The sequence below is a fragment of the Falco biarmicus genome, chromosome 12 (genome assembly GCF_023638135.1).
Source record: "Falco biarmicus isolate bFalBia1 chromosome 12, bFalBia1.pri, whole genome shotgun sequence".
Taxonomy (NCBI): domain Eukaryota; kingdom Metazoa; phylum Chordata; class Aves; order Falconiformes; family Falconidae; genus Falco; species Falco biarmicus.
In genome coordinates, this window is record NC_079299.1 from 132,242 (window position 1) to 160,073 (window position 27,832).

Below are 27,832 nucleotides of genomic sequence, written 5' to 3' on the forward strand. Positions count from 1 at the left end.
TCCAGCCCCCGGGCTGTAGTTTGAGGACCCCTGGCCTAGAGGGACAGTAAGTGCTGAGGCAAAGCACCCCTTGGGGCATGGCAGGCTGGGAATGGCATCTCTGATCTAGTTGGGAAGGGGGAAAATGCATTAAACTAAACGAAGGAGACATGCCTGAGGAACTGGCCTCCAACCCTTCCCAGGAACCATGTGGAGGAAAACAGTTAAAACAGCCATCTGAGAGCAGCATCTCACAAAGACCAAAAAAACCTAACAAAAAAAGCGCCTTCTTTATTATTGAGAGCAGCACACAAAAACCCAACAAAACCCAACCCTTCTTGGCTGTGGTACTCTCCACTCAAGCAAACAAACTAACCCACTCTAGGCTGCATTCCAGTAACAGAAATACTATGGTAAGGAGGAGTCAGCGCTCTGGAAGAACAGGGAGAGGGGGCTCTGTCGTACAAAAAAAGGCACAGGGTAGTTGGGAAAGGTAGTGAGCTCCTTCATATGCCAGGCACTTTGTGTTCCTGCTGGCTGGCCTGTACCCGTGGGGTATGGGGGAGGCAGGCATGCCTAGCACAGATGGACGGAGGCCGGGCCAGGCTGGCAGATAATGCAAGTGGCGAGGGGGGATGGAGAGCCTGGTGCTGGAGCCCAGCTCTCGGTGGGTGAGGGGGAGCCGTGCTCCATCCACACCAGCAGCCCAAGGGGGCCGGGCTGGGCAGGTGGAGACCAAGAGGCAGCAAGGGCTGTCTTTGGGGACCCATGGAGGAGAGGGGTGGGGGGTCTGGGGTACACTGGCTTGTGCTTTGAGTCCAGCAGCCACTGGTGCCGAGCTGCTCACTGGCGCATCAGGGTCAGGCTCAGCAAGGGGCCACAGGAATGCCAGGGGCTCCCCCGGGCACCTCCAGACCCCCATCCACCCTGCCACGTCCTTCCCCAGTAAGAGCCAGGATGCTCAGGCTTTGCTGTCAGCTGGGCTGTCCCCCAGGGCAGTGGCGAGCTCACTGAAGGAGGGTCGATCCTTAGGGCTGGGGGCCCAGCAGCGCTGCATCAGCTTGAGAAGGCGGGAAGGGCAGCCCTCGGGGTGCGGGAGCTTCGTCTTTCCCGATTGCAGACCTGGCACAAAAGCAAAGCCCAAAGGGCCGTTGGGAAGAGGTATGATCCTTTCCGTGAGGCACAAGGAGGGCAGCATCTCTCCACATGGGCTGGAACAGCCTCCCCAGCCAGACCAGCACCACGTCAAGAGGGGGGGAACGTCACGCAGGCCAGCCGTCCCCCCTCTACCACCACAGGGAAAGGAAGCCTGCTACGATGCCAGGGAAAACACGAGGTGCTCTGCGTACCTGCTAGGACCTCATCATCTGCCAGTGGAGCATAGGGCATCTCCCCATGCATGAAGACCTCCCACATGAGCACCCCAAAGGACCACACATCAGACTTGGTGGAGAACTCGTCTTCTAGCACAGCCTCAGGTGGCATCCAGCGCAGCGGGATCCAGGCCTGGCGGAAGTGGTAGTACTCGCTGCAGGCAGGACAGGCAGGCAATGAGATGGGTGCCATCCCCGCCCCTCCCATTCCCCTGCCAGACTCCCAGCTGACCTGTTGTACACATCCTTGCTGAGGCTCAGGGATGAGACCTTGACCTGCCGCTGGGCACTGACCAGGCAGTTCCTGGCTGCCAAGTCCCGGTGCACAAACCTGCCATTGGAGAGATGCTCCATGCCCAGGGCCACCTGTGTGCAGAGAGACACCTGACCCCAGAGAGATGTCAGCCATGGCTGCTCTCCTTGGGATCCCTGGCCCCACAGCACTTCCAAAGCTGCACTGTCACCTTATGTTTGGTAGTGAGGGGCTGCGGCTTCAGAGAGTCATCTTTGCTCTTGGAGATCCTCAGGAACTGCTTCAGGTCCCCCTGGGAGACAGACAGCAACTCAGAGGCAGCATCTCTCCTTGATGCCAGCCACATCGGTCCCACAGTGCCCCTGATGTAGCAGGCCCACTGGGAAGCCCACGGATCCTCATCTCCTGGGCCACAGTCCCCACCTGCCTTCCTGGTCCCTGTCCTGTAGGGCAAGCCAGCATCTCACTTCTGGGCCTTTAACTGGCTAAGATCAGGGCAAGCAGGCCTGATGTTTCCAGGAGGTTCTTCAGGCCCCAAATTAATTTCTCTCCCATGCTCCCCACAGTAGCCCTTGGCATTTGCAGCCATTCTGCAGCATGGAGTCCCAGAGCTAAATTTATCCAGCTGAGTCCTGGACATAAACCAGAAATCAGGAGGATGCGGAAGAGGATGAAGGCATCTCCAGGTCTTGCAGGAGACCCTTATTCCCCTCAAGATTCATCCACATGTTGGGAACACAGTGGTAAGCTCAGCCTGGTCTCCCTATACCCTGTGGTGCCAGCCTGGCCCACATCACACTTGCAGATCTCACACCTGTTGTCTATCCCTCCTCCTCCCTCTCACTGCAGGCACTGCTGGCAGGGCCCTTACCAAGTCCACGTACTCCAGGACCATGTAGTGTGGCTCTGCCTCACGGCACAGCCCCAGCAGCCGCACCACGTTAGAGTGGTTCAGCTTGCCAAACATCTCGGCCTCTCGCCTGAAGTCCAGCTGCAGCTGCTCATCCCTTGTCTGCAGGCTCTTCACCAGGACCAGTGCTTCACCCTCGCCATCCTCTGCACCTTTTGCCTTGGCCAGGAACACTTCACCAAACTCCCCCCTGCCTGGAAGCATAGGGCACACATCAGGACAGCGTATGTATTTGACAGCCCAGCAGCCACAGGACCCCTGCACCCCAGCACATCCAGTTTTCTGGCCAGGACATGCTGGGGTTTCAGCCACAGGTTTCCTGCTGGGGTGGGGTCAGGGCCAGGGTGGCCCAGCATACCTAGGGTTGTGATTGTCTGCAGGCTGGAACGTGGAAAGTGCATCTTGTCAGCAGCACTGTGCCGCTTGCTGGCCCCCGAGCTGCTGCCCATGTTGGTCAAGGCCACTTCTTCCTGGATCTCCGCCGTCATCTGCCCGTTCTGCAGCAAAGCATCACCTGCAAGGGAAGTACAAATGGCTTCAGCATCTCTCTGGGCTGTGCAGATAACATCATGCCGGGGATTAGCCCCTTCTGGGGCTGACAATCCTAGCACCCACAACTGGCTCCAAGCACCCCAGCTTGATGTCTAGCCCCAGGCAACAACAGAGTGGCCTCCACACAGTTGTTCCCTCTGGGCTCAGGTCCGGTCGCATCTCTGGCAGCCCTGCAGCCACCCTTGAAATCAGATGCTGAGAAACGGCTTGGTCCCAGAGCCAACCAGCCCCATCTGGCCTTGTCCATCCTACACCACTCAGTCATCCCAAAGAGGTGGCTACATTCGAACTACCATTGACAAAACTCTGCAGAACAGCAGCAGGAGGTTGGATATGAGGCAGAGATAAAGCAGAGAGAACCCTGCTCACTATAACCACAGCCTCCTGATGCCCGAGGGACTCAGGTCTATCTGGCAGTGGCTGCTGCAGACAGACTCCCTGCTCCTTGCTCACTCCTGAGCAAGCCCGCAGTGCTCATGTCCTTGGTAATCTTGAACTCATCAGATCAGATCAGCCTGGAGTTTATTGCCTGGGCTAAAGCAGCACTAGGAAGCACTGTGCTTGCAATCAACCCCAGCAAGCTTTCCGCTCAGGAACTGCACTAGCAATTTCCCTGGCACAAACACAAGCCAGCGACCAGGACAAAACATTACTGCCTTAAAGAAGAGAACCTGGCATTTTACAGGCAGCTCGTAAGGGAAAGTCTGTATAGATAGCAAACCTTGATTTTGAATCCATTTACTGCTTGGATCAGACCTGGCACTAGGAAGTGGTACTTTCCATAAGCTGAAGGCAGGAGTTTGAATGTGAAGTGGGACACAACACTGAGCCAAGGCGGCTGAGACACCTGCAGCATCACCCTGCATTACTCTGCACACTCCACATCAACTAGTCCAGGAGCAAACAATAAGGAAACACCTGGCCACGCAAAAGGATTTAATCACAAAATTAAGACCTGACCCAACGTGAGGTAACTCCAACGGGAATCCCACTGCCCATAATTTCCACCAAGGAGTACTGTACAGCAGTGTGTGTGCATGCATGTTTACAACACAGGCGTACAAGACAGGTACCAGTCCACCAGCACATCCTGTGCAGGTCTGGCCACGATGACAGGGACCGTGGCTTTGCTGCAGGTAGGCTTGGAGCTGTGAAGACTGAGACATGTTGACTTAAGAGCCATGGCTACTGACAGCTGTCCTCTCTCACACTGGAGTAACATTTGCAGAAGACCATAGCAAAAACCCAACATCTACCCTATAAATCAAAGCTCGATACCACTTACACTCTCCTGTTTCTATGCTAATTATTAGCAAGACTGTTTGACCCTGTTCTGTCTGCACTCATGACTGATAGTGTCTCAAGACTACAAGCCTGAAGCCAAAGAGGATAATACAAGATGACTGCTGCAACCGTGCCAAGAAAATACTGAGAGCTGCAGAGCAAGTATGCTGCCACTGAAAGACAGCACCAGTGGGCAGCAGCAACAGGCACTTCTGAGAACAGACACCTCCACGTTTCAGAGCTTTGACAAGACTGTTAAGAGCAACGGGACTGCAAAAATGAACAGGAGGTTTAATTTACATATCCAGCAGTCCAGAGGGGAACCAAGTGTAGAAGAGCTGCCCGATTTGCCCACCTGCCTACAACACCTGAGCATCTCCTGGAGAAAGAGACACAGCCATGCTGCCCTGGAGAAATTAGCACGTCAACACAGAAATCAAATGCTCCCCTCAGCCCCCACAGCCCTTAACCTCCCAAAACGCTGTCTGTATTCACCCAAAAAAAGCAGTACAGTCAGAGGGACACTGAGAGCAAACACCCTTGTTGCACAGGATGTGGCACACCGAGGACGTGACCTTGCAAGGTGACTGACTTGTTAGAAGTGCATTGATCCATAGGAAATCCATAGCAAGGATCCACTGCAAATCCACAGGAAGGCCAAATCTGTTTGCATCCTAAGGGCACTGGAAAAGTCAGCTGGTGGCCAGCCAGGGAGTACTTGTCATCAGGCAGGTGCTGAGATACTTCAGGTCACCCAGCTAAAGAGGGACTACATCAGGAGGAGGAAAAGAGCCAGATCTTTGAAGACCATTGGTGAAGGGGGTGACTCCACTGGAGCTGACAGCTCCAAACCGCTTCTCCAGAGAGGCTATGGAGAAAGGAGTACCAGAAAGGAGCGCAGACATCTGAGCAGCTGGGTCTGCTTGTAGCAGCAAGGATACAACTCTCTGACAGCTAAACCAGTTCCAAATGAAGGGGTAAGAAGAGGCAAACTCTGGCAGAATAAAAAGAAAATATAATAAAGACAGGCCAAAATAAAAATCTGAGACCACCTCAAGAAAGATTAAAACAAATCCTTTCCCAGGAAGAGGATGCTGGCCAGAGCCTGTTGGCACAGGTGAGCAGCCAGCAACTGGTCCACAGGAAGAGCTGACAGTGGTGACAGCAGCAGAGCACAAAGCCGCAGAGATGCTCCTGCATCCCTGCTCCCAGGAGGCTCCCCACTTCTCTTCTGCAGGTTTGGCTCTGTTCAAAGTAGCAATACCGGAGGAAAACCAAGAGACAAACCCAGCCATGATGTTTTGCCAGGACCTCACAGCAACCCCCACTCAATCAGGACATGGCTGTGTGCTGGAGAACTGGGAGGGGGAAGCACAATGTCTGCATTTACAGTGGTGTAGGGGGAGATCCAGGGAATTACAAGGGCAGCAAACTCAACTGCACCCCATCACTTACAAGTCATCACTGGTATCAGTGATGCAAGAACAACCACAATGTCAGGAGAAAGAGCTGAAACAGCTTTTGCAAATGAAAATGATGCCCCAGAGATCTCTGGAGTTCACTGAAGGAGTCATGTAGCTCATGCACAAATGGGGACCCAAGTTTAGTCTATTTGCAGGCACTTTGCAGGGTCTCATGGAAACAGCTGTTAAAAAGCAGCTCAGCTACCACAGGACAGGAGGGAACATCCTCCAACAGACACACAGAAGGCAGGAACCAGGGTAATTCAACATGCCAACATGAAAAGGGCGCTGCTGGCAGCTATTTGCCAAAGCTGCCAACTTAGCTAGAAGCAAAGGTACAGGACAGCTGTGGCCAGCTGCAGACGGACAATGAGCACTGGGAGGTGCAGCCAGAGATACAATCGGAGGCCTGGGGAAAGGAACCCCGATGTCCCATCTGCAGTGGTGAGCTCAGCCCCAAGCCGCCTGCTCTGTCTCCAGAACGAGCTCTGTGGACAGGGAACAGAGGCCAGTGGCGCAGCTCCAAACAGGACACAGCACAGCTGTGCCACTCTGCAAAGCTGGATGCACCGCGTCTGTCTGGGGCTCCCCAGCTCAGCGAGGCGACAGTGCAACCAGGAAAGGCACTCACAGGAACAATCACATGTACAGAAGAGCTGTGTGTTCCAGTGCAGAGCTGACAGGTGACAAGCTCAAAAAGCAAACAGAAACCTTTTTTCAGATAACCTGTTATGCTCCAGAAGTCCTTGTTGGAGGATGGTGTAGATGCTCAAAGCTTATACAGGTTTCAGAGATAACAACGTGAGTTCACAGCAGAGTTCAGGGCTGTTCACTGAAAAGTCTTCCCTCCAGCACCAGGAGCTGCTGAACTGTGATTTGAACGGGCCGGCAGAGTACTACTATTTCATTACATTGCAACAGGGCTACTCCCTTCCCCTTGGCAAAGGGTGTATGTGAAGCCACGTACAGGTGCTGGAAAGCAGAAGTGATATGTAACTCAGCAGAGACGGCCATGATGCAGGGCTGGGATATAGGTTTTACACTAATTCGCCTATTTCTCACCTGGCAGCAGGTCTCTGCCACCAGCCACAGCCAAAACCAAGAGCAAGAGACTCCAAGGGTAAGGAGTTGTCCCCTGTTCCCCAGGAGCTCCCTGCCCCTCAGCCCTACCAACCCAGGGGTAAGGGGCTGGCAGTGAAGCCCCCACCCTAGGCGTGTCAGCCTCACCATTCAGACACTCCATTTCGGGTTCCTCGCCTTCCGGGTGCTTCTTCAACCTCTTGGCTTTTCTCCGCTTCTTACAGTAGAACATCAGCCCCAGCACAATAATAATATAGGCAACAGCTGCCCCCACTGAAAGCCCAATGGTCTGGATCATTTTGTATGGTGTGTGGCTGCCAGGTCCCTCATCCTCTTCTGCTGCTGGCTTGTCTGTGGGGCAGAGAGCACCAAACCCATGAAGGTGTGGAGGGATTTCCCAAATCCTTCTCAGGAATGTGTTGGCGGAATGAGAAAAGCCCCCTCCAAGCCCCCGCTGCTGTGGCCACCTCCTTGTCCAGCCACAGAATGTTGGTCACAGCCCACGCACACTGTGCTTCATCCCAGTAGGGATGCTGCTGTGACTCCCTATAGCAAGCATGGTCTGACATGCAGCACCCACCAGTGGGGCCAGAAGCAGGGCCCAGAGCTGCCAGGGGTACCAGCAGGCCATGTCCTGACATCAGGTACCTCCCTTACCTACGACATATAGGAAGGCCTCACGATGCTTGATGTTGCAGCTGTTGCCGGCGATACAGGTATATTTTCCAGAGTCCTCAGTGGTAACGTCGTAAATCACCAGGGAGCCATTGGGCATGATCTGAATCCTGCCAACCACACAGAGCCCTTTGCAAGCACCGGAGGGCAGAGGCACGCTTGTGGCACCTGCAGCCCCACCTCCCCAGGATGTCTCAGCCTCACATTCCCAGCGCAATCATCTTGAATCTCAGGCTGTGCAATGCTCAAGAACAAATGGTTGCAGCTCAACTGCAACTTGACAGGCTGTGGCAGAAAGGGAAACCCTGGGGCCAGGAGACAGCTGACTGTGTGACTCCCCCTTCCAAGCTGGGACCCCGAGACTGCACCATCAGCACCTGCATGCTCGGTAGGCAGGGGAGCGCCATGCTGTGCCACATTTCAGTTTGGAATTGAGGTTACGTACCTGGGCAGGAGCTTGCCGGGATCCAAAATCTTGTCCTTCCCTTTCCACTGGATGTGTGGCACAGGGTCCCCCTCTGCCTGGCACTGGAACATGGCTGTGTGCCCCTGGTACACTGTCGTGGGCTCTGGCTCTAGCTTGAACGTGACGTAAACTGAAGGCAGAGAGGCCGACACAAACACTGTCAAGCTCGAGGGAACGGGGTTGAGCTTCCATAGGGAAGCAGCGCCAGCATTGGCACAGTGGCACACGCCCTCTCAGGCTGCATGCAAAGCACTGACAAACCAGACACTCAAGTGCTGCGGGGCAGAGCTCGGGGTGGGGACAGAACTCAGGGTCAGGGCAGACCCTTCCCTCTCTGCAGGGGCGTCCCAGTTGGGTGCCACCAAGGCAGACCCACAGCGAGGCCAGCACAGCAGGAAACCCGCCTGCCTGCTGCATAGCCCTCACCTGCTACCACGAGCTGCACAGTGGCACGGATCTCGCCCTGCGGGCTGTTGGAGGCGATGCATGTGTAGTTCCCTGAATCGCTCCTGCTCACCTTGTGGAAGGACAAGATGCCAGCATTGTGGCTGACATGGGATGGCAAGCTGCTCCCATCTGCAGGATGCAAGAAGAGGGATGTAGCGGTCATACATGAAGCCACACAGCAGCTTCTCAAGCAGCCGCAGCACTGCTGCTTCACCTGTGATGGACGTGGGCCAGCGCAAGGTTCCTGGGGCCCCAGGTCAGAAAGAGACATATTGCATCCGAGTTCCCCCTTACCTGTCTTAGTCCACTGGATGGTGGGTTTTTCCCGGCCAGTGGCTGAGCAGGACACTGTAACCTCCTTATCAAACTCCATGCACTGCAGTGGCTGGGGTGGCGGAGTGAACTTCAGCTTCTCTGCAAGAGACAGATGTGCTGTTAGGCACCCCCGCCCTGGCTGCAGGAAAGGCTGGAGGCACCATGCCTGCAACCTGCCAGGCAAAACAGTTCCCCACAAGAGGAGAATGTGGAGTGCTTGTCCAGCATACCTAGCACGTGCACCCGTGCGTATCCCTCGATGCTGCCTGCTGGCGTGCTGCTCACACACTTGTACATGGTCCCATCGTACACCTCCACATTGTTGATACGCAGCGTCCCATTCTCTGAGATCTCAAACCGTGAGTCCTGCCCAGAGCAGGGAAGGGAGTGAGGCAGAAATGACACTGTCACCAGCCCTGGCCTCAGACATTGCTTGCAGCACTCCTGACACTCCACATGCCCACACCATGCTTCACATAGACACACCCCTGCCAAGACCCACATGGAGAACTGAGACAAGCTGCAGTGACAATCTCTCATGTCACTACCCCAAAAGCACGGGGCTGGCCAAGTGGCTAAAGACAGTCAATTGTGCACCTACACACCAGTAGGATGGAGATGATGCCAGGAATATGGCCAGAGTGGGGGTGACAGGGATGCTGTGCCTAGGAGTAAGGCAAGAAACAGCAGCAGTAGAGGAAGGAGCTACGCAGGTGCCCAGCAGAAGTGCCCATGAGCAGCAGGGGCTTGCCCCATTGCCTTACCTCAGAGATGGAGACGCCGTTGCGGTACCAGGTGACGGTGGGTTTCAGGGAGGCCTTGCTGAGGCAGTGCAGGTATCCTGGCTTGCTCTCCTCCAGCTGGCTGTCCTTGGGCATCTCCACCCACTTGGGTACCGCTGGGCACAGAAGCAATGGATTACACAGGGCCGCTCACCACCCCTCTGGCCAGCACCAGTGCAGACCAGGCAGGCAGCGTGCAGCCAACCACGGGGTCCTGCAGCCCAGCCAGGAGAGACATGCCTCCCTCTATCAGCAAGGCAATGTGCCATCCTACTGCAGTTCGCCCCAACGCCCTTATCCAGCCCCCTTCTCTGCTCCCAGCCCTTCCCAGAAAGCTGCCTACTAGCCACAGTGATGCTCAGCTCCTGTTTCTTCTCTCCAGCCTTGTTGGCAGCATGGCATGTGTAGGTCCCTGCATCAGTCTCAGTGATACTGGTGAAAACGAGCTGCTCTGCCTCTTGGTGCACCCTGCCAGCAGTGGGAACTCGTTCCTGGTTCCTTTCCCACCAGACCTGAGGTGTGGGTATGCCTCGCGGGGCAGTGCAGGTCACGCGGTGCCCCTGGTTTGCTGTCAACACCTTCGGAGAGAAGGGTGCCATTTCTTCGATCTCTGAGAGGAGCAATAGACAGCAGGGATCAAACAGGGCAGTAATGTGTAGCCAACCCACCAGCCATCCCCATGGGAGCATCAGCCAAGGGAGAGTGCACACAGGCTATGCTTGCTTCCCTCATCCAGGCAGCAGGAGTGAGCCATTTCACAGATAAACTGAGCAGTTCTCCACATACTGACCCATCACTATACTGTCACATAGCTCCAGAGTGACACTGCAACTCTGGGACCCACTGCCCACCCTGCCACCAGCCCCAGGACCTCACCTGCCAGCCGCAGAGTTGCCTTCAGCACAAGAGCTTTCCCCCTCTGCCCATGGCCAACACACTTATAGACACCGGTGCTGCGAGCCCTCACCTGGGTGATCAGCAGGGAGCCATTGGCGAACACGGTGGTCCTGGGCATGTGGGGAGAGGCAGGGCTCAGTGGGCATCTCTGCAGGACATGGGCCAGGGGCACAGCCCTGTGATGTCCTACACGACCCCGTGGAACCAAGAGGGAGACTCTTTTGCCAAATCAGCACTTCCCAGTGCCAGGGGCAGGGGAGTAGCACACATAAACAAGGAGGTAGCGGGACACATGCTTCATGGAGGAAAGGAGCTAACAGAAGTCTCTTTCTTGGAGAAGAGCTGTCTCCCACCGAAAGATGCATCACCAAAGTGGGCCAGCTCTGAAAGCTGGCACAGCCAGGGAAGGGGGCAGGGGGCACAAGGTGGCGCCTGGGAGCTGCCAGACCACTGGGCATCTGACACCCAGACAGCATCACTTGCCTGGCACAGCCTGGCTGAGAGACATCCCGGGGTCCAGGATCACCGTCCACAGGCAGCCTGGGCTGGGAGATGTTCCCAGCTCTGGAGATTGCCCCACACACAGGTGTCTGGGGCTCAGAAACATTCCTGGTTCTGGGGATCACCACACACTTGTATCTGGAGGTGCAAGGCAGCCACGGGCACAGCGATAGCTGCACAGGTGTTGGGGCTGGGAGGTGTCCCCAAATCTGGGGACTGGGATCCCCGAACCTGTGGGCATCTGGTACTGCGATGTGTCCCTAGCTCTGCGAATTGTCCTAAGTGAGTGTCTGGGGTCTGAGCTGTTCGCGGCTCCACGGAATCACCACACATGGACATCTGGGGCTGGGAGATATCACCAGCTCTGAGGATCACCACATGTGGGCACCTAGGGCTGAAGCCCCACAGACCCATTTGAGGACAAACCGCTTGTGCTGTCCTGTGCAGATAAAGGCCACCCACAAGGGCACAGGCCCTGCTACACCCAAGCCAGCCACACTGAGAAACCTATCCCAAAGCCAGCCTGACACTGACCATGGCCCTCGGCACAGCTAGGGTTTGGCCTCTGCTGCTTCTGAAGCATGGTGCCCCCTTCTCCTCCCAACCCTGCCCACATCGCTGGGGTCCCTGTTACTTGGATCTGTTGGTGACAGGGCTGTCTTCGAAGAGCCACTCCTGTGTGGGAGGGGGCACAGCTGCAAACTGGCAATCAAATATGGCCTCTTCATTCTTGGTCACGATGAGGTCCTGTGGGACAATCACTGCCTGAGGAAAGCTCTCATCTGCAACGGCAGAGACCACAGGAGGGTGATAAGAGCAGAGTGGCCTGTGGTGGCCCTTCACCAGCGCTCTGGAGGAGACACAAAAAGTGCTTGCATGCTGCTGGACTGAAGGAGGCAGGCACACCAGTACAGCGGTAATTACACAGCCAGAGCCCAGCACCGCATGTGCTACCTGCTCTAGGGAAAGCCCTGAGCACCCGTGGGCTCCTAGAGAACAGACTAAACCTGGACTGCAAAGTCCTTTGTCCAATTCCAGATACTTCTCTGAAGTCAACATCTCCTGCCCCCTCCCCAGCCTTGCCTCCAAAGGCCAACAGGGTGTCTCACCCACGCGGCACCACAGCGGCACTGGTATTACAAAGACCTGCGGCACCTACAGCCTCCAGGGTCCAAACCTTGTTGAAGAAGCAATGACCCTGGTGCTCCAGTACCAGGGACAACAGCACAGACCTGCTCCAGAAAGATGCAGGGGCAAATTAACAACTCTAGAGAGGGTAGGGTTCAAACCCGGCCAGATGCGTCAGACCTGTCCCTGGCCAGAAGTTTTGCATAGAGCGAATCACACCAGCCTGGCACTGTCCTGCGGCCTGGCCCCCACCCTGCAGCAGGGGGGAGGCTCTTAGTGGAGCAGTCAAACAGCCGGACCCCCGGCCCTGCACAGGGCAACACAACTCACCGATGATATTCAGCGTGAAGTTGTTCTGGCTGCAGACAAAGCCAACAGCACTTCGGGCACAGCAGTAGTACAGACCATTGTCATCGGGGCTGACACTCCGCAGTGTCAGCGTTCGCTCCTTGTTGCTGACAGAATAGGTGCTGTGGCCATCAGGGAGCGGGGGTACCATCCTGAAACCACTGCCATGTGGGGCTGCAAGACAGGGGCGAGAGGGTGACCAGGTGCAGGGCACCGGCAGGGCTCCCCAGAGAGCATGTGTGTGGAGGAGACAGCCCAGAGATGGCCCATTTCCCTGGCTCTCTGTACCCGCTGCTGGCCCCGACACAGACACGAAGCCATGAGACATGCAGACAAGTGGACAGGACATGACTGGGAAGCAACGGAGAGTGACCGCAGCACACCAAGCAGCTCAGTGACTGGACTGTGACAGCCCGTCCTTACTGTGCTCCTTGCTACGCGGCTCTGAGGAAGCCATTTGCCTTCTCCCCCGGTGCTCAGCCACAGGCTCAATCCTGCCTTTCGCCTAGACTCTACTGAATCCTCGCAGGAGAGAGGAGAGAGAAACAGAGAGGGGAAGAGCACGCAGTAAACGTATGGGGGGGACCCCTGGCCAGAATCCACTCCTCGGGAGGCAACCCTTACCGTGGGTGACCGTCAATGTGACACCGCAGCACCACTGTGGAGGAGGGCTGGATCTCAGCTACGGTGGCTGGCTGCTTCAGTACCACGCTGCCAGTCTCAATCCCTGTAGAATCAAAGAATATCAACACAGCTGGCTCTCCAAACCTACGGAGCCCAGGTGGGTGCTGACTCAGTAATAATCAGAGTGGGCAGCAAGGGCACAAGCACGCTTAGAGATGCATGAGCCCTCAAGCCAGCATGGAGTAAAGGGATGTCCACCCTGCAGTTGTCCTGCTCTGCCCTGTGTAGCACTCCTCTGAGGGATAAGGGGCTCTGAGAGGATCTACAGTGCTCAGGACACGTCTGGTGCAGTAACACCCCCATTTCATATATAAAAACGGGGAAGGAGGCAGAAGAAAGCATCTCAGACAGCCTTGGGGACATCAGAAGGTGCAAGCAGCCTAGAGGGCACGAAGGGCACAGTAGCTGGAGGAGTCCTACTTGCACAGTTCACACTGTCCAATCCCTGTCTGACCCCTGCATATGCTAGTAGGCAGCTTGGCGAAGCTGTTTCCAGCCTCAGGCCCTCCTAAGAGGCTGCTTCGCCCTGTCTGTGGCAGGCAGCACCTGGCTGCAGCACATGCCCGGCTGCCCTCGCCCCACACTCACACTTTATGTTGAAAGACGCATTGGCTGTGCGGGCCTCCTCCCCAGTGAGCACGTTCCTCGCTACACACTGGAAGACCCCGGCATCCCGGTGCCGACTGATAGCAGCAAACTGGAGGTTGCTGCCTTCCTTGAAGCGTTGCTCTGTGTCCTGCACAGGGAGCCCATTCTGCAGCCACTCAAACTGCACGCCTGCCGGCTCCTCCACCTCGCAGCGGAGGATGGCGCTGCGGCCGTGCAGCGCGTCCTGGGAGTACGGCTCCTTGGTGAAGAGGATCATCGCCTGAGTCTCCACAACTGCAAGACAGAAAAAGGAAGGCACATTTAGAGCACGAGGACGGGGAGAAGAGAGCAGGTAGACACATGCTGGTCTCAAGGGTCTCCAGACAGCTGAAATTACCATGTTAGGAGAAAATACCCTAAAGCACATCTGCCAAAACCAGCCCCTGATGGGGAGTTTAGACAGATCTGTGCTCAGATGCCAACACACGTGCTTTAAGGCTGTCTCCCTAGCAGTCACTGGGACAGGGCTGCCTGAGCCTGCCACAAGCCAAGGACAGCCCTCTGCTCCCTGGGGCTGGGGCTGTTCAGAGAGAGCTTCCTGTGCCCCACGGCTAAGTGCTGCACTGCCAGCCTGAATGAAGAGGGTCTCGAAGTGCGAGAGCCGAAGTGCGAGAGCCGGGGAGTCACTCACCAAAGCACTAGAGAACAACCAGCTTCCTGGACAGTTCAAGTTTCTTTGCGCTCCTCTTGTCCTGTTTTTTGGGATACGCCCCAAGTCCCAGCCATGCATCAAGACTGCCCCAGATCAGCAAGACCCACAGATTGTTTCTAGGTTTTCCTCAAAGCTTCTCTCCTTGGGATCATTTCTCCATCTCACCTCCACATCCTCAGAAATTACCTAGAAAAAAACCTGGTCTGGAACAAGGATTGCTCATAGGAATAAACACAGCAGCTGCCGGTGCACAGCACAAGAGGATACAGCAGTGACACCCCAAGCCTGGGCTGGGGACTCAGCCCAGTTGCAAGCAGGAGTGGAAACAAAAAATTGCAGTGGTTGACCCCAGGGTCTGACAGTGGCTGTGGGGTGGCTCTGAAGGGCTGGAAGCATCTCTCTGCAGGGGTGGAAAAGCTTAAGAACCCTCCTCCACACACTAACTCCCACCCCAAGAGCTCAGGGTCCTGGGGACAGAGCAGCCAGCACTTCCTTGATGTGGCTGCCGAGGGACTGTGCTGGCATATCCCTAATCTGGCTGCTGTCTAGCTGCAGCCAGCCACGCAGGCGACCCACTCCGGTTAGCAGCTGGCCACATAAAGGAAAGCAGACAAAGGGCAATTCAGCACACACCAGTTGCTGTTGGACTCTGTTCCCAGCACCATGCTCTGCAGGGAAAGAGGCCAAGCCAGGCAGATTTTGAGGATCCTAGAAGCTATCTCTCACAAAGGTGAATGAGAGAGCAGTCAAAATGGTGCATTCCCACAACTGTGAGGAACAGTCCAGAAAACAGTTCAAAAAACAGGTCAGAAACTGGGCGAGTTAGATGAACAGGCTCCAAGCCCAGTTGAAGGGCAGCTCCTCTTTGGAGGCTAAGCCACATCCTCCTGCCTGCTGTTTGTATAAAAGCCAGGTAAAGGGACACGATTTGACAGGACATCTCAGTCACTCAGAGCTAAGGGTAAGGGATCCTATTCTGAAGGGGGTGTTTTGAAGGAGTTATCTAGATCACCACATTCTGTAAAGCCTCAAGAGCTCGCCATGTAGCGCAAGCACGAAGCAAAGCCTCTCCTGCCTGCAGCTGCTCACAGGCACCCCAGAGCCAGCCGCAAATTTCCAGCATAACTAGCGTGAGCAACCTCACTCACAGAGACAGCCAGGCACGGACACAGGAGCTCATCCAGCACTGCTGCTCCTCAGGATGAGGCTCCAGTCTCCCAGCATGTGTCAGTCAGGAGCAGGGGCACCCCAGCATGTGTCTGTTAACACTCTTTCCCCGTAGCCCAGAGAGAGCAGCAAGGTGCTCCCATTGCGAACACCACAGAAACCTCTTCCCAAAGACACTGGGGCAGAGGAGACGGTAGTCCAGAGCTCAGGTCTTTCCTGCCTACAGCCTTTATAAAATGGGACTGTAGGCTCAATTCTAATTTTCAGTCACCCCAAAGAAGCCACCGGGAAGGAGGCAGAAAGGAACTGGGAGGTCACAGGAACCGCAGTGCGCAATGACATACTGCAGAGCCTAGGATGTGGACCTCAGTGCAGCCTGGCTTTCTGCCTTCAGCACCCAACTGTGCCACTGACCTTAGTGTGCAGGCAATGTCCCCAGGGCACTGTCCCAGGTTAAGTCCCACAGCTGCTGGGCAGGCATCACTTGTCAACTGTACTCACAGCATTTAAGGCCACCAGGAGTAGCCACAGACTGACCCTTGTGGCCTGAATGACAGAGCTGCAGTGTCCAAAGTCCTGTCTCCTGGGTGGTCTCATATTGAGCTAAGCCCCATCAGTGTGCTGTGCTTCAAGGGTCAGCATGTCCAGTGAAGTTTCCATTGTCAGCTACCCTGCACCTCCCCAAAAGCTAGGAACTATTCATCGGCCTGTGACAGTTGTCTCATGAACACATGCCCCAAGGCAACACAATCTGCAGGAACATGTGTTCTTACATAGGTACACGCATCTAGCTCCCTGCACATCAGATCTGTCTCACCAGAAGTGCTCACAGCAGGGTGGCAACCACCCGACCCCACACAAACACAGCTGTGCACTCACAGCACAACAGCTCCACAGCAGCAGGAGCATAGCTTGTGCCAAAACGGGCTGCTGGGACAGAGACAGAAGCAAAAGGGAACAGGACAGTCAAATCCACTGAGGTGTGGACCTATAGGAGCTAGGTCTGTCGTTTTCCACAGATAGGCTTCAGGGCACCAAGGCACATGCCCACCCAACCATACCTGCATGGTACAAAACACGTGCAAGGCAGCATGCATTAAGAGAGTTCCTGAAGGAGATGGATCAGTTCTTTTGGGGTCTCAGCATTCCAAAGCCTTTTGCATTGTACTAGTCATGCCAGCACTGGAGTTAGTGATGAGACACTTCTCCCTGAAGTTACAGGCCATTTGAGTATTAAGACACGGTATTTTCAATTAGGTGTGCTTCTGGCACTAAACTGCCAGCATTAGCAGTATAACACTAAACCACAGCACAACTGCTTTTACCCCAGCACTGCCAGCACAACTGCGTTTCACCCAGCACTGGCCAGCCAAGAACTTCAGCAGCCTCACCACATGTATCCTGCTGCCTCAGCAGCCCCTGTGTACAGGCAGGAGGACACAGCTCTGCAGACAGGGGACATTATGAAGGCTTGGCACAAAAGCCACATGGGAAGCAGGGATTTTTCAAGGTTTTTTTACGAGGACCCAGTCCCCCGGTGAAACAGGAAAAGCTATTTATGTCTTTACCTTCCATCCTGGGGAATGGACACAACCATTTTAGCTCAAGCGAGATCCCCATGATGAACACCTCACGAGCACAAGTGCCAAAGCAAACTGGGACAAATAATTGTTAAAGTGCAGTAAGAGCCATCAACTTGGGGTTTGTTTTGACAAGATTATCCAAGGTGCCATGGATGGACTGGCTGCACATGCTAGAAACCACTGTCAGCTGCAAAGGAAAACCAGTAGCAGCTAGATGTGGTCCAGACGTTTTGGGGTGAAAGACATCAGAAGCCCAGAACTAGACACAGCTTTTCACAGTACTCTAAATCCAGAGCACCAGGGCCCAGTGTTAGGAGATGGAAGGTGCTGCACTCGCCCATGGAAGCTGTACAGCCCCGGTCCAGGAAAGGGCTGCAGTCAGCAGGGTTCATGCATCCCCTACATCCCCTCCACCTCATCTGGGCTTTTGGGACACAGGCTCAAGAACACTACCAAAGCAGAGGGCTATCTGTCAGGGGATGCCACTATGCCAGAGTTTGGCTAACACCTGTATAAAGCCAACAGACTTCACCACCTGTGCTGAACGAAAACCAAAATACCTCTGCTTCGTTCCACTCAGCCAGCTGGAGGACCTCCCAGCACTGCTGTGTGGCAGAGCCACGGCCGGCCACGCATGGCTCAGCCATCAGAGGCTGCCAAACTGGCCAAGCAGCAGACAAGAGAGCTCCTGCAGCACCTGGTGGAGAGCAAAGGTGAGCTCTGCTCAGTCTGATGGGACACCTTCACAACAGCATGTTTCTGCTGTGGTTTCATGAGCTAACCTGGGCTGGGCTGCATCACTACAAGCTGCTGAAAGAAGCAAAAAGACTCCTTCTCTTCCCTTAGCAAAAGACATGCCAAAAAATACCCAGCAACACCAATTCTGTTGGAAGCCAGCTTAGCAAGCCCAAGCCAGTACAGAGCTCACCCCCAGTACCACAGCAGGACCACAGTCCTGCAAAGCCAACACCAAGCAGCAGTCCCAAATGTGTGTGCTGGCAAACACCCACTCTCTGTGTACATACATGACACAAGCCACCCCTGGCTGGGAGAAAAATAAACCCTCAACACATGTTTCTGGCCTAAAACTATTTCAACTGTGGCTACAGAAATTTTTTCAGGAAAGTTTCAGTCAGATTAGATAAACATATGTGAAATGCAACACACTTGAAAACACCAGTGGTGTTCTACCCAAAGGATATTTCATTGAAATGCAAAACCCTCCTGTTTAGGTAACAGATGAAGGTTAAGCAAATTGTGTAAGGAAGTCACACTGGTACCTACAGGTTCCCAGGGTATCATTCCTGCACACCACAAAGACAAATGATCTGCAGGGAGGGGGCAGGCACCAGCAGGATGCACAAAGATGGAGAGAAGTCTCAGATCACATCCCAGATCTGAGAGCATACTATGGCAAAGACCTGAACGCAGGAACACAGCATCCTTCATGCAGAGGTGTCCCCTTGCTCTAAATTAATTTCATTTAAGCAGGCAAATAGCAGCTTCCCAGGAAAAATACTCATGCTAACAATGCGCTGCCAGCCTGCATTTCTACCAAGTGCATCTCAGTACTCTCTTTGGGCTTGGGAGCCCCCAGAACTCAGCTGCTGCAGCCTCCTCCAAATGCCACAGCGGGCTGAGCACATGCAGAGCATTCCAGGGTGACACACAAAACCAGCAAAGCTGCATCTGGTACAGACTTGGTGAGCAACCCTACAAAGCCAGTCACTGCTGCCTGAGCAAGTTTTCAATCCTGAGTTTGCCAAGCAGCAAAGGGCTCTCCACACCTTCGGCAAAGGAGACCCAGCCGTGGTAGCCTGGCAGCCAACCCCCTCGGGTACCGCCACAGCGTGACTGCAATGATTTAGCAGCAGGCTGCAGCACAGCCTGGGAACGGCTTTGTTTTGGGGCCGTTCTCCAAAGCTAGAGAAGTGAGAGACATCAGCGTTGCTGATTTCATCACTGAGAGCTGTAAGAAAATGCACCAAAAGGGTATTAAGGATCTGAGGGAGCCATGGCAGAGCTCAGGGCTAGCACTGGGAGATTGGGGCTGAAGTTTTGGGGGGTCCCACGTCTCTGTTCCCACCTGGGCAGCACCAGGTTTGGCGCGCCCCAGGCACACCAGAGGAGGTGGCAGCAAACTGCCCAGTTGTGTGTCTCAGTGTTCACCTCCAAGGCTGCACGCTGTCCTCCCACGCTGTGCCCTGGAGACAGCCAGGCAACTGGTAACAAACCTCATGGACTGCAGACCCTCAAGGAGTGCTGGGCTTTGTAATCATAAAGACACAGCTGGAAAATGTGTGGGGTGGCAGGACTCATCCCCAGATCAGCCATCTCTAAGGCTGTATTCAGTGCTGCCAACAAGACAGAGAGTCTGTGGCCCTGCCGCAGCCCAGCCACCTGGCAGTGACAGCACCCTGCCCACCTTCTGTACCATCCAAGAGGCCTGAGAGCACTGTGGATGCTGCCTGGCGAGCTCCTGCCATGGCAGCAAGCCCCAGCTTTCATGCTTATCTTGCAGGTTGCAAGGGAATGGGACAGCATTACAAGCGAGGTCTCGGCCGGAGCCGGGTTTTCCATCCGTTGCTTAACATGTCAGTGGCCATCCCACTCCAGCGCTTTGCTGGGGACACTCCAGTAGCCCAACCCCATCTCAGTGCTGCAGAGCAATTGTGCATACTGGGGAGAACAGGCAGCACATCTCCTGCCCTGCCTGACAGGCTGGGTTACCTACATCTTGAAGCAATCCAAAAATCATTGTCTCTTTGCCTAACGACATCACTTGGGAATGCAGCCTGAACCACAAGGCCTGCAGCTGCTGCACAGCCCCCCATCCCTGCTGTCACTGCATCCACCTTGCCCACCTACAGCCGCGTTGGGGAAGTAACAGGCAAGTTGGCTGGCAGTGGCATGTGCCCCAGGCAGGGCACGAAGCAGCAGCTGTGGAGGAAAGCAAGCCGGCAGCACAGATCTAAGCCGGCATTTGCCATGGCTGTGGTGCCAGCAGAGCCAGAAGCTCACCACGCTGCTCCACATCCCCAGCCCCATGGCTGGGATTGGGAGATCCATGCTCCCCTCAAGCCCGAGCCAGCCACCCCCAGGCATGCCCAGTGCCCAGCTCCTGGGCACCTCCTCACCGTGCTAAAGAGCTCCAGACAGAGGACAGCAAGGGAAAAGGAATAGATCCGTTTCACTTTGTACCCAAAAGAGCCTAGGTTACCAACCTCTTAAGACACCACAGCTGATGCAAGGGTATGAGTAATCCCAAAGCTGCTCGCAACCAAACAAGGAATTAAAAGCATGGGAATGGGATTTGGGAGAGAGCTTTGTGCCAGTTTAAGGTTTCCTGGTTTGGAAAGTCAGCCCAGCATGGTGGGGCTTCTGCAGCTGGTAGCCCAGCCCCACTCCCCAGCAGTGCTCCTTATGCTGCAGACTTGCTTCCAGGAGCACTTCAGCGAAGTTCACCCTGGGTCAGCTCAGCCAGATGTGCAAGCCAGCTCCTTTAATGCTCTGCATCTGGAACAGCAGATTAGAGGAGCTGCAACACATCTGCAGTGAGTGCCCAGGGCAGCAAAGCCCAGAGCACCCAAACTACATGCTCCTCCTCTTCTCCCCTGCCCGCAGGCATCTGGACTCTGCCCCAGCTGTGGAGGGGGACAGCTGGCTTACCAGGGACAAATAAAATGAAGACACACAGGTACCAGGATGCAACAGAAGGAGCTATCTGCAAAAACTGGCAGAGCCAACTCCCCCAAGGAGCTCTTCAGGCAGAGGACATGGCTGGCCAGTGTCTGTTCCAGCCTCTCAAAGCAGAGAGGACTTCAAATGCTCCCAGACGGGAGCAGGGGAGCTCACGGCTGCCCCAGCTCTGCTGCATGGCCAGCGCTCCCCAGGGATGCACAATGAGCTTGTGAGTCCCAGCCCTGAGGTGGACAGTGGATGTATTCACACCACAAGCTCAGCACCTAACTAGACAGAGAGCTTGGTAACACACTGCTAAACACTTGTTCCCTGTCCATTTTCCTTAATAATCAGCTGTCCTGGTTTCAGCTTTGATGGAGTTAATTATGCTCTGAGGAGCTAGTGCAGTGCTGTGTTCTGGCTTTGATGTGAGACTTCTCAGTTCCTCAGGCTTTGCTAGCAAAAAGGCTGGAAGGGCACAAGGAACGGCGAAGGGACACAGCCAGGCCAGCTGACCCGAACTAGCCAAAGAGGTATTCCATACCATGGGATGTCATGCCTGGTATTATCTACCTGGGGGGGGGGGGGGGGGGGGGGGGGGGGGCGTTGGCCGGGGGTCAGGTCGTTGCTCGGGGACTGGCTGGGCATCGGTCTGCGGGCAGTGAGCAGTTGCATTGTGCACCATGTGTGCCTTTCTTCCTTTCCCTCTGGATTATATTCTTTCCCTTTGCCTTTTCATTATAACTGTTATTGTCATCATTGTTATTATTGTTCTTCCATTTTTACGCTATTTCAACCATTAAACTGTTCTTATCTCAACCCTTGAGTTTTACATTCCTTTCCACACCTCTGGGTGAGGGGGGAAGCGTGCGAGCGGCTGGGTGGTACTTCATTACCAGCCAGGGTTAAACCATGACATTAACAAAGGCGCCAGGTTCCCTGGGAAGCCCTGCTGCACCAGGTGGGAGCCTGCCCTCCCTGCCCAGACCTGCAGGGCCCTGGCAACACCCCAGGGGCAAGGAGCACAGCAGCTCACCCAGGGAGGCCCTAGGTGCCCTGCAGCAACCACACAGTGCACCTTCCTGCAGAGAGGAGGTTGGGGATGCAGCTGGGAGGTCAGAGGGTGACCTGGCCCCAGCGATGCCCCAGCCCCCGGCACTGATCTGAGGTGGGCAGCAGGAGTAGCCCAAGTCCACCCCCAGGCTGCAGCCCCTCAGCCTCCAACTGAAAGAGCAGGGTGGAGACCCTTTCACCACTTTCTACCAAGCAACCAACTCTGGATGTGTCAGCTAATTAACAGACCTCAGCAAAGCAAGGTGGCAGCAACAGCTTTTTGCCACCTAGGAATCCACTGCTGATATATCACCACCCTACCGTGTCCATATCATGACCTTTATGCTTCTGCCCCTGCCATTGCTCAGACCGTTGAGGAAACAAAGCCTCTGCAATCAACTCAGCAGCAACACAGGCTCTTCTGACGAGGAATCACAAAACGAAAAGGAAGGTGTGGATGAGCTAACACACTGTGGACTCATATATGACTCTGCAGCACTTGTTCCCAGCTCAGTAGACCTGAAACAAGGCAAGGAAGATGCAGGCAAGCACTGCCCTGAATCTGCCACTGCACACTGCAGCAGCATGCTTAGCTGCTTCTAATGCAAGCAAAACCCAGGCCACAGCTGCAAAGACCACCTGGTTCCCTGCAAGCCTAGGGCAGAGCTAAGGGACACAAGAAAGTCAGTCCTTGAAGGAAAAGAGCATCATCAAACCTCAGCAGAAGACACTGAGAAGCTCACACTCAGGTCCCATGTCCCAGAGGAGCTCAACACGGGATGGACACAGACAGCCCCAAGCACGGGACCGATTTATCGCCATGTTCTGTGGGAAGGACATCGGGCCACAGCAGAAGCCTGGTGGCAAAGGCAACCACAGGCACGTGTTCAGAAAGCCTGTGTTCCATCCCAAGGCACAGCGGTGACCACCTTAGGGCTTGGGGTCCTGGACTCTCACAGGTATCAGTAACACATTCCCAGAAAGTATTACCAAGCAGGTCTTGCCTTGAGGAGCAACTTATTAAATGTCGTTGTCTGCAGGCAGCAATTCCTTCTGTTGCCAAATCCTCGGGAACGGCTCCAGTGCTGGGGACTTTGCTTTTAGCCACTCTTGGATCAAAGAGTGGCAGACTCTGGGTTCAAGCCCTGGCTTGCTTCCAAAGGCTGGGCAACCAAATCACTGGGCTGGAGCATCCCAAGCTTGCTGGTCCAGAGGATGCACAGAGCCCCCTGTGAGAACGAGGCCCCACTCGACACAGGCAGGTTTAACTCCTCTTGTGCTGAGTGTACACTCCTCACCAGCAGCTTAGCCTGTGCAGGCTCGGCAACAGTTCCTACAAGGGAGCAACATTCCAGCCACCAAAGCACTGCTAATGCTCAGGACTGCAGCTCTCACCTGACAGCCTTCCCTTCCTGTGGCAGCCAGGTACAGCACGCACAGCCCAGTCATCCCTGCGGCAGCTAGGCCCCAACAGACTGCATACATCCCTTCTTTTCTCTCTCTTCCCCATCCACAGTCATCATCCCAAGCTGTCAGCAGCACTTCTTTGCTTGCCTGCAGTGCCCAGGCTTCTTCCAACGCAGCCTCTGCTGCGAACAGCCACGTCTGCAGAGAAGCAAGCAAGCAAGCCCTCCCCAGGACAGGGGAGCCACAAAGAGCAGCATGCAGTAAAACCACTCGCCTGGCCTCTCGTCCTGCCCCCTCTGCCGTCAGTGGATCAGCCAAGCACTTAGTACCTTGATCCTACCTCCTGCTCCCCATCCGCTGCAGCCCAGAGGATGCAGGCTGCCACAGAGCAAGCAAAGCACGCCAGCATCTGCTCTTTGTCCTCACAAGGCTCTCGGTGAGCACAGGGCCCCATACAGACCTCCCATTCATGGCTCGAGCAAGCCATGTGTTTCCTGGCACAGTTCATTATGAACATGCTCCTATAAAAGCAGATTTTTGGCATGCCAGGACTGAGAAAAACACACGGGTCAGCTTTTCCTCCCCTCCTGGTCACAAACACAGACCCAGCAGGCTCATTTATGCCAGCTGAAGCTGTAGAAGGCGGCAAGAAAAATCACGAAGGCTTAACAGCACAAGCAACCCCCCTGCCTCGTGGGTCGGTCCCTATAGCCACATAAAGCAGCTCCTCGGAGCACGCCTGCTCCACACACAGCATATTCCACTGCTTAGCAGATACCACGGAAACAGCAGCCAAGCCAAACACCCAGAGAGATTTGCATCTCCAAATGACTTCCAGCCAGCATGTTCCTCTGTGCAAGATGTTCCAGTTGAGAAAGCCTCTCAGATGGGTAGAGCTGCAATAAACCACTCTCTCCCACCAGGCCAGATGGAAATGGTTTGATGCAGGCAAGGAGCGCTGAACACAGCAGGCTTGGTCTGATCAAGCCCAACATCTGGAAAGTCTTTGGGCACCCATCATATAACCCTTTTGAAACTATGTCGTTTCCCATTCCAGCTGAAGTAGAAACAAAAACTCACTCTGCACCCAGGAAAAAAAATAAAATTCCTATTTGAGTCCCCAGCACAACTGGATTGGTACAAAGCAGCATTTCCAAGAAATGCTCAGCCAGGGTGGCTTTGGCTTCGCGAGCCGTGAGGTACTGCACCAGCACTGAGGAGCTCCAGATCTGCGATAAACACAGCATGGTTGTACTGGGATGGATCAAGACAATGAGGGACTTGGGAGAGCACCACCTATTTGCCCCTACAGTCGCACCACACACCTGGATGCAACAGCCCTGCTCTGAGAGCATGTGTCTGCTCAGACGACTGCCGAGCCTCTCTCCTTTGTGGCAGTTTGCTCTGGACTTGCTGGAGACATGATGCCCGCACACCCCTGCTACACACCAGTGATCGCACCACCACACAGGCCACGCACCTGGTTCTTCTCTGCATGGTACATGGAGGGCCACATCAAACCAGCCTGCAGCACAGCCATTTGCATCCATGAGCACAGTTTCAATCGCAAAGCACCCAGCTATGCAACATTCCAGGTGGGATTTACTGATCCAGAGGAGAAGCAACCCAGGATGAAAGTAGGTACAGAAGGATCCCCATCCTACAACAGCTCTGGGAATCTGCTCATCCCACAGCACTTGGTTGTGGTCCCAAATGGAAACTGCAGAGCTGGTCCGCTCTTTTCTCACTCCCTCCCTGTGTCCCAATGCAAGCTGACACCTGCCCAGACCCCGGCCACCCTCATGGACCCCACCCTCATGGACCCCACGGGGAGTCCTATGATGTACAGCACATGCAAGCCCTTGTTTGGAAACAGTTTGGCTGCTGGCCTACCAATGAGGGACAACTGCTCTGCAATGGGACTGCAGCCTGAACTCACCCCTTGTGGCCCGCAGCACCTTCCTGCACTGCCCTCAGCATGGAAGGGTGCTTTTAAACACAGGCTCCAAGCAACCATTGAGAAGCAAACTCTGCCCTTCAAACCAATCTTTAGAACTAAAAAAAGAAAAGCTGCAAACACTTAGTACAATTCTCATTAGCCTCCCCAGAACTGTTCAGAGGCACTGCAAGCTGTGTGGGATCTGCCTCATGGTTAGCAACGCTCCCTGCCCTTCAAGGCCCAGGATCCCATACTTTGGAATGGCTAAGCCAAATTTCTGAGCAATTATCACAAGAAACCAGAACAAAGCCACTGGTGTCTGAACACTGTAAATCAATCGCTGGAGCAAATGCTAAGGCAGTGCTTGCAGTGATGCACTGGGGTGCAGCTGGCCACGGGAAGAGCTCACTGCCACACACAGCAGGGAGGTGCCTACAGCCTCCATCACACGCAGCCCCAGTCCCCAAGCAGGCAGGAACTGCTCACACATGTGCCGTGGGACCAAAGACCAGTTATCACTGAGAAAAAAGCTCAGCACAAGGACAGGTAGCCAGCTGCAGACCCCTGATGTCCATTAGCACGTGCCAGGACAGCTAGGCTACCCTGACACCGACTTCGCTCACCCAGTTCAAGCAAGTCTGGGGCTTCCCCACCTTTGTTCCTCACGCTGCCTGTCCTGCTTCCCCAGCACAGACCGCCCAAACTCCAGCTCCCTCCCCAACCACACACCCCCAGAGCCTGCTTCCTCCAACACCATGTCAAGCTTGGTTTCATACTTTTTATGTTTTAACTTCATAGGAGCTCTGCACTTTCCATTCTCCACAGCTCCCTGCCTTCATCCTTGCAGCAAGGAGAGACCCTGCTTTCCTGTGTGCTCAAAGCCAGGCAGCAGGGTTAGAGAAGAGCCACCCCAAATCAATATGATGTGGTAACCACAGCAGCCAGGGACGGGGCAACAGTGGGAAGCAAGGTCCAGAGCATCACCCACTGAACAAGCCAGCTGCTGCTCCGGTGATGAGCAAGAACAGCAACAAGGGTGCTACCCTGCAGCCACAAGAGCAGTGGGAACATGACCAGAGGTTCTTCCTCATTCCCAAGCAGAGCAGGGCTGCTGCCAACCAGTACCCCACTGCAGGCTTACTTGGGCTGGTGGGACAGCCACCATGGTTCTTTAAGCTGATCTCTAGGGCCGAGGGATTTGCTAACCGTCTGTAGGGCACAGAGGATGCATCTGGACTGAACTGCTAGCTGTGCCTCTGCCCCACAGTCTCTCCTGACATCTCAGCCCCTTGCTCAAACAGGGGAAAGCCGGAGCAAGCCAGGAAAGCCCCAGTGGTAGCCAAACTCAGCTGCCTGCAACAGCTGGGGCTGCTGAACCATAACAACTGGCCTCAGCCCCACAGGAGGCCCAGTCTGTCCTGGGAGCAGGTCACCACTGCTCCAAGCCACGCTCTGCAGCAGGGCTGTGCCCATGCTCCTGTCAGCCACTGCAAGAGGAGGCATGGGCATCTCTGGCAGGACGCGCCTGGTCCCAAGGAAAGGATGCTATCCTGTTGGGCCACCAAGGCCACCAGATGGTCTCAGGCCCCTAAAAGAAGCCCACGCACCTTTCCTGAGATCCCACCCCAGAGAACTAGCCCTAGCCATGAGCACAGTGCCAGGGTGGTGCAGGTGGGAGGGGGACAGGGCAGGGTTAGCAGCCAGAGCCCCAACACTTGGGGCACAGGTACATGCCAGCAGCTGGCTGCACTGCTCAGCCTCTGGCTTGTGGAGAAGAAAGCTTGCTTTGGTCAGACAGGTCCCACACCTGCAATCTGAGCAGCGCAAGCAATGGCGCCCACGGGACCCCCAGGAAGGGCAGGACAATATCTTGCTGGCAGATACAGAGAAACAAGCGAGACAGGAATGCCACGAGCCCAACGTGGGAGCTGGGAATACTGCTAGTTCAAACCATCTTTAATGGTGCAACAGCCAAAAGTTGGCGCTGCCAAGCCCAGTGAGAAAGACAAATGCTTCAAGGGTGACTCAGCACCAGCAACAGGCTTGCAGCACCCACCGGTCTTGCCAACAGACTCTCCCAGGCTTGCTCAGAGCCCTTGAGCGATTCCCCGGCTTCCTCAGAAACACTGATTTATAACTGATGCATGCTACTGGCAGCGCATGGCAGGCTGGAGACGCAGCTGAGCTGAAGGCCGAGCTTTCTGGCCGGCACAGCAAAGGTACCGCACTTGTCTCCTACGAAACGGAATACAGTAGAACAAGCACAGCCAGGGTGAGATGCATGTCCCTGTGCAGCAGCCCTGAAGGATGATGCTTCCCCCACAATTTAAGCAAGGGGCATGTGAGAATGCAAAGGTCTTTACCAAGCAAAACCCCTCTGGTGGCAGAGAGCCTCGGCAGTGCTGAACAGCCAGGTAGGTCCTGCCAGTAGGGAAGAGCTGCAGCGGGAGCTGGCTCAGGGCTCAGCACTGCCCCAGGGCTGGAGGTGAGAGCCCACAGCAGCTTGTTACTTCTCCCACAGGGTTTGTGTGGCTGAGAACCTCTCCAGAGGTAGCCGGCACCAGC

General features: G+C 55.1%; 1 protein-coding gene across 1 annotated transcript in view; it reads right to left on the reverse strand.

Annotated features, from left to right (window-relative positions):
* Window positions 1–250: 250 nt before the first annotated feature.
* The window catches only part of PTK7 (protein tyrosine kinase 7 (inactive)), a 38,652-nt gene continuing 11,070 nt past the window's right edge, over window positions 251–27,832 (reverse strand). The window contains 20 exon segments of the mRNA XM_056357225.1: window positions 251–1,101; window positions 1,329–1,507; window positions 1,585–1,736; window positions 1,817–1,897; window positions 2,477–2,709; window positions 2,874–3,029; window positions 7,042–7,245; window positions 7,552–7,679; window positions 8,015–8,165; window positions 8,462–8,611; window positions 8,777–8,896; window positions 9,028–9,163; window positions 9,562–9,695; window positions 9,923–10,189; window positions 10,456–10,586; window positions 11,612–11,759; window positions 12,436–12,595; window positions 12,597–12,627; window positions 13,078–13,180; window positions 13,726–14,019. Of these exon segments, the coding sequence (XP_056213200.1) occupies window positions 941–1,101; window positions 1,329–1,507; window positions 1,585–1,736; window positions 1,817–1,897; window positions 2,477–2,709; window positions 2,874–3,029; window positions 7,042–7,245; window positions 7,552–7,679; window positions 8,015–8,165; window positions 8,462–8,611; window positions 8,777–8,896; window positions 9,028–9,163; window positions 9,562–9,695; window positions 9,923–10,189; window positions 10,456–10,586; window positions 11,612–11,759; window positions 12,436–12,595; window positions 12,597–12,627; window positions 13,078–13,180; window positions 13,726–14,019 (3,119 nt within the window). The 3' untranslated portion in view covers window positions 251–940.